A 6,000-nucleotide genomic window follows, 5' to 3' on the forward strand; every position below is an offset into this window, starting at 1 on the left:
TCTCTTTCCCCTACGTCCTTCTTCCCTTTATCACCTTCCCTCTTCTTTCTTACCCCCTCCTTTTCTTGGCTTCTCTCTATCCGGAGCTCCGAGTCCCCGATTCACCGTTTTTGTCATTCTACATCCATTTTTATCTCTCTGTCTCTCTCTCTGCCTCTGTGCTATCTGGCCTCCATTCTCATTTCATCACATCACCTCTCTACTCCTCTGCTTGCCTGTCATGGCTCTGCTTGCTTGCTTCCCCTACCCAGCAGAGGCTGAGTTCTGTGCATGTCTTAGAGAAATCAAGGTCTTATAGCAACTAATTCTGGAACCCAGCGCGTAGGCAGGAGCCATGTGAAGGCATAGGTCCAGTGGAGCTCTGCCTGGGAATAACCGAGCCCTGTTTTGAGTTTCCTGCTCTGCTCTGTGTATGTAGCTTTTCTCTTCCCTCCTCTGCAGCCGAAAGCCCCCAGCCAGTCCAAAAGCTCCTTGAAGACCGTGCTCCCGTGCATAGACACGGGTTCCTCCTGCAGCTGGAGCCTGGCAGCCCCCCATGGTGAATAGGCAGGCGGGCTGCAGGGCCCCGTCTGTCCATGCTGTGTGTCGTGGCCGTCTGCTGCCCATGCTGTCGGCAGGTTCTTTGGACTGGTGTCTGGAGGGGCGCACGAGGCACCATCCCTGAAGCGCCACCTGGACCCTCTGTTGGCCACACTGTCAGACTGAAAGGCCCTCCCACTCAGGGAGGCAAGCAAAGCCCAGTTTGTAGCAGGCTTGGGACTGGGCATCCTGACTCACCACAGCCCTTGGGACCTGCCACAGGTCTCACGCAGCACCCAAATGAGCAGGATGGAGCAGTGAGTACCATTCTCTGCTGGGTACCGACAGTGCCCCAAACCAGGCACAATGGGCTGGCAGAGCCCAACGGGAGCACAGCCTGCATTTCCCCTTCCCTGGGGGTACCGCCTTCTAGAAGCCCTGCTTCACAAGGCCCCATGCTTGGGCAGAGCCAGGGGACTTAAGAGGTGATTAAGGCTGGTCCAAAGAACCAGGGTTGGCCTATTGGGATTGTTCACGTCCTGCTGTGACCTGTTGTGGCCTGAGCACTGCTCAGACCAAACTGTCCTCTGTGCCTTCTCTCTCCCTTGGCTCCAGATTCTTATCTGTGGGACTCCTTGGAGCCCAGCTTTGGGATGTGTTTCCCACCCTGTGACAGGGCTATGTCCGTGGACAGAGCTGGCAGGTGGCTGTGAACTGGTGTTTGATGTGGTCTAAAGCCCACAGCTGGCAAAATCTGGGGCAGACTCAAGCCTAGACTTACTGATGTTCCTGTAACAAGTTTCTCAAAACATTAGGGCCTCATGCTCCCAAGACAGTTGGCCGCTATGCCATGGCTCCTGGGATGGCCTCAGTGGCCCTATGTTTTCTGTCACTTGTCATCTGCTCTTTGTGAGAGACCCCAGCCCCTCTGCCTTCGGGTCCCCGTCTAGCTCATCCCAGGTGTCCCTCTGCTTTCTCCCTGGCGTCCTGTGTGCTGTGGCTAGTGTGTAGCTGCTGGGGCCTGCACCGAGAGGGGCCTCCGGAGGGTGGCAGGGCCTTGTGCCACTGGGGGGATCCTCCCTGCTGTCAGGCCCTGCCATGGGCTGACACAAGGGGCTGACACAAGGCCTGCACCCTCCTGGTCTATTTCCTCTTCCCCACAGGACCTTCTTCTGAAGTGCAGAAGGAGAAACCAAATTCACCCCTAGAAGCCAGTGAGCTCTGGACTCACCCTCCTGAAGACAAAGCCTGGAAGCAGCCTTGAGAGACTCCAGCCTGCAGGCACCCTAGAAAGCCACAGCCAGCACCCAGAGATTTCGCACTCCCATTGGCCCTGAGGTCAGGCTGCATAAGGGACACCTCAGGCCACTCCTCTGAAGGACAACATGGGGAGGGAGCCACCGACCATCCTGAAGCAGGTCCCTGGGATCCAGACTCTCATGTCTTCCTTCTGACCCTGTGAATTTGGTCTCTCCCAGCGCTGGGAAACCCTGCCCTTGAAATCTAATAGGAGCTGACTCTTGGGTCTCTCTTTCCATCCCTCTCCTCTCTCTCCTGCTATCATAGCTATTAAGATTGCTACCACAAACCTTACTCTGAACTCATTAATAAAAGAAAAAGATTTCCAGCTTACGGGAATAAGTGTGGATTTGGGCAGTAGATTCAAGACTGTCAAATAAAAAACCATAAGGTTTTGGCTTCTATTCAAGAGTTAAAAAGGAACCCAGTGCTGTGATATGGGTCTAACATGAAGGACGTGATGAAATGGCCAGGGGCTGGCTTGGAACAGGGGGCTGGGGCAGCAAGAGACTGGCTGAGCTGGGCTTCAATGTCTTCTCGGCAAAAAGATGGCAGGGAATGAAGCCTGCGTGGTAGAGACTTGGCTCCATTCCAGAAAATGTGGCTGAAGGCAAGAGCTCCAGAGCTCACCTCAAGGTGTGGGGTGCCCCAGCTTCTCTCAAGGACAGCACAGCCACAGCTGCTTCTCCAGAGATCCCCAAAACAGGATAAGAGTGAGGGAGGTGCAGGGGGTCCACTCCGTCCATGAAATTAAATCCAGCAGAACTTCACGGAAGGAGGCAAGGGCTTGAGGCAGGAGGGTGTAACTCCAAGGGGCTGGCAGAAGGTAAGTGGAGGCTCTCCTGGTTACAGGGCCAAGAGACATTCTCAGGCTCGCTTCAGGGAAGAGAGTGGAATCAAGTCAGTATAGGCACTGGATGGAAATCCAAGCCAAGAGGTCCCTAGGCCTCCTGTAAATTGGATGAAAGGGAGTTCTGATTTAAAGTGTCTTAGAGGAGCAGCTCTCTCCATTTAGGCTTCCTGTCTCTTTCTCTGAGTCCTCAGAGCTCAGCTTAAACACGGCCATCACAATTTTCTGCCTAACTCCAGGTGATCTTTCAGCTATAGCTCCACTACCACTACCTGGCTCAGTCTCCATTTCCCAAAGCAGAATGTGAATGGCCGATTCACCTGAGTGGGCAGCCCTGGGGTCAGGGACCATTCCCAGGTCCAATCACTGTGGCTCGGAGGATGGGTCACATCCCACCCAACATGACTGCTGAGGCAGCAGGGACTCTAAGCAGTGAGTAGTGATCAAAGGGAGGGGCAGAGAGAGAGAGAGAGAGAAAGAATCTGCTGGACTTTCTGATCTCAGTGGAGACAAAACCACAATGATCTGCTAATAACTGGCTCCAGAGACAGAAATTCTCTGTGTTTTTCTTACCTACCTTCTAACTTGGCTCTAGAGACAATTCCAAAAGGAAGGTAAAAGGCAGGAGCTCATCTTTGCTGCCACCTACTATGTGCTAGGCCTGGGCTGGGCCCTGGAATCTGCCATCTCAAACTGCAGTGACCAGGATGGGCACATGGACCCCAAAGGAGCCCGGTGACAACAGCTGACACTTAGATAGCACTGATTACATGCCGGGTACTATTCTAAGCACTAAGCTTCCCTCAACAACTCTGCACAGTAGGTACTCTTATACTGTTAATCACCAACCTCATTGTATTACGAGAAGATTGGGGTACAGACAGGTTAAGTGACTTTCGCTAGGTCACATGTGAGAAGCAGTGGAGCTGGCATTCAAGGCCCAGGTACTCTGGCCCAGAGAACATGCCTTTCCCCAGTACGTGCTGCACTGCGCAGGGCAATTCTCAGTGGAACATCTCAGGTTCTAGGCTACTGGCCGAACAACTCTCCCCACAACTAATGCGCTGCTATTCGGTGATGGTTACCTCCTCTTGGGACTTAACACATGCTGCTGCTGAGGCTTTCAGCTTGTTGATGCCCGGAATCTCACCATTTGAGATTTATCTCCAGCTATTCTTAGTTCTTGGCACCTCGGAGTGAATGAGTTTATCAGTGCTCACCAAGCCTTGCTGAGTGAGACAGTAAAGAGGGCTCGGAGCGCCTGGTGAGAGGACAGGGGCAGGGAAGGGGTGCCACTGGGCGGGGTGGGAAGAGGCAATGAGGGCAGGCTGGGCGTATATGTGCTGCAAGTCCTGAGCCAGGAAGGTCACGTAGGGCGGGCAGGGGAGAGGGCTGCAGTGGGCTTCAGCTCCCTTTTTATGAGGCCTGACTCCCTCTTCATTATCATCAAGGAAATCAGTTCTCACATATTGGAAAGTTGTCCTGTGTTAAACCCAAAGTATATAGGTGGCCCCAGCAGACATTGGCATTAACCAGGTAAGAAGAGGAATGGTCCAGAGAATATGTGTGAAGGTAAGGCCTATAGCAGTTCATGACCTTTTGTGGGGCTCTAAGGGGCGCTGCTAAAGCCAGAGTCCACTGGGGGGCCTGGGTCAGACGTAGGAATCCACTTCAGTACCAACACTGAGTATTCAAGACTGAAACCCACACAAGCAAAGGACGGCCTGTGTCCCACCCATTGGCTCCCACACGGCATGGCAGACATCACTACTTCAATCCCAGAGCTTTCTCTAACCAGCCACCCAGGCAGCCAGCAACAACTGGTCAAATCTGGTGCTTAACATGAACCCTACTTGCTACCTTTGTATCTAACTCCCATCATTGGGCATTCAGAAAATATGAGGCCAAGCAAGGGGTGCCTTGTCCAGTGTCCCCCTAACTTGGTGTCAGAGCTGTCATTTCTATTGCACTACACCGTGGAAACAAAACCGGAAAAGGCTGCGAATTTAAGGTGCCCTTTGACTCTGAACTTTTTGCATTTTATCCCTTTCATTGCAGTTGCTTCCCACAGCTAGTCAGTCCCTGGTTTGCTGAGCTGGCCTTGAGCCGCTCAACTCTGTGTGTGGAAGTCATGGGCAAGGGCTGGTTGTACAGGCTCTGTGCTGCAGAGACAGCCCTTTTGGGCCTGTGCAGGGCTAGAAAGCTGGTTCTTACCCGATTCCAGCCTAATTCCCAAGCCTGAAACTTGGATAAAAATCTGTTTTCAGAGTTGAAAGCCCTTTTCTCCTCTTGTCCCTGCAGCGACCCTTCCCAGCTCCCTGGGCCCACTCTGGCCATGCTCTGTGAGAGCTGGAGGGTGTAGGCACGGCCCCCTGGGAAAGGCAGGTGGGCTTGGTGCAGGGAGAGAGCAGAGGGCCCGAGGCCCTGTCACAGCCGTCCTCCTGGGGGCTGGAGGTTGCAGCCTTGGCAGAAGTAAGAGTGCTACTAACTACTGGGTGTTTACTATGTGTCAAGCACTGTACTGAGCCCTAAACATGTAGTGACATTTAATCATTACAAGATATTACTAAGAGGTCGACAATGTTATCTTCACAGAGGACGCTGAGGCACCAAGACTTAAGTAATATGCCTGAGGTTAAATAGATAGTAAGTGGCAGAGCCGAGGTAGACCTGGACGGGTGGCTCCAAGAGTCCATATCATTACCCACCATGCTATACTGCTTTGAGGAGACGAGGAAGAGATGATGTATAGACTGTCATTTCAGAAGCAGCAGAGAAAACTCCAGCTGTAAAATATAACTCCTTTCTGCTTTATTGTATCCTTGACGCTGCAGAGTGAACCAGCCAAACCCTGGCTCTCCTTGAAACTCTTCGACACCTCCCATGCTGTCCTCAGGACAGAGTCCAAAATGCCACAGCCTGGCATAGAAAGTTCTCCATCACCTGACCCCTGACAACTTCTCCAGCTGATCTCTTGCCAATCACTTCTTTCACTTCAGCCACACCGAACTCTGGTTTCCTGGCTGGCCATGTTCGATCACTTGTCTGTGTCTTTGCATATGTTCACTCTACCCTGCCCTCCTCATACTCACGTGAACTTCTACCCATCCTTCATGGCTCAGGTCAGTGGTAAAAGGGGAATACTGGACCTGGCATGGAACGGGAGCTCAGTCAGTGTGAGCTGCTGCTTCCTCCTGAGATAGACCTTGGGGTTGTAAGTGACAGAAACCCAATTCAAAATGACCACGTAAGTGAAAAATTCAGGAGTATTTGATGTCAGGTCTAGCTGGATGTGAGTTAAAACAATGACATCAAGCATCTGTTCTGGCCAT

General features: G+C 52.5%; 1 protein-coding gene across 4 annotated transcripts in view; it reads left to right on the plus strand.

Annotated features, from left to right (window-relative positions):
• Positions 1-2,160, plus strand: part of USH1C (USH1 protein network component harmonin) — a 47,187-nt gene extending 45,027 nt beyond the window's left edge. For 2 of the 4 annotated variants that reach the window (XM_033120441.1, XM_033120443.1), the window contains one exon: positions 1,683-2,160. In XM_033120441.1, coding sequence (XP_032976332.1) covers positions 1,683-1,695 — 13 coding nt within the window. In that variant the 3' untranslated portion in view covers positions 1,696-2,160. The other 2 variants (XM_033120444.1, XM_033120442.1) reach the window with 2 other exon arrangements.
• Positions 2,161-6,000: the final 3,840 nt, after the last annotated feature.

The sequence above is a fragment of the Rhinolophus ferrumequinum genome, chromosome 11, assembly GCF_004115265.2.
Source record: "Rhinolophus ferrumequinum isolate MPI-CBG mRhiFer1 chromosome 11, mRhiFer1_v1.p, whole genome shotgun sequence".
Lineage (NCBI taxonomy): Eukaryota > Metazoa > Chordata > Mammalia > Chiroptera > Rhinolophidae > Rhinolophus > Rhinolophus ferrumequinum.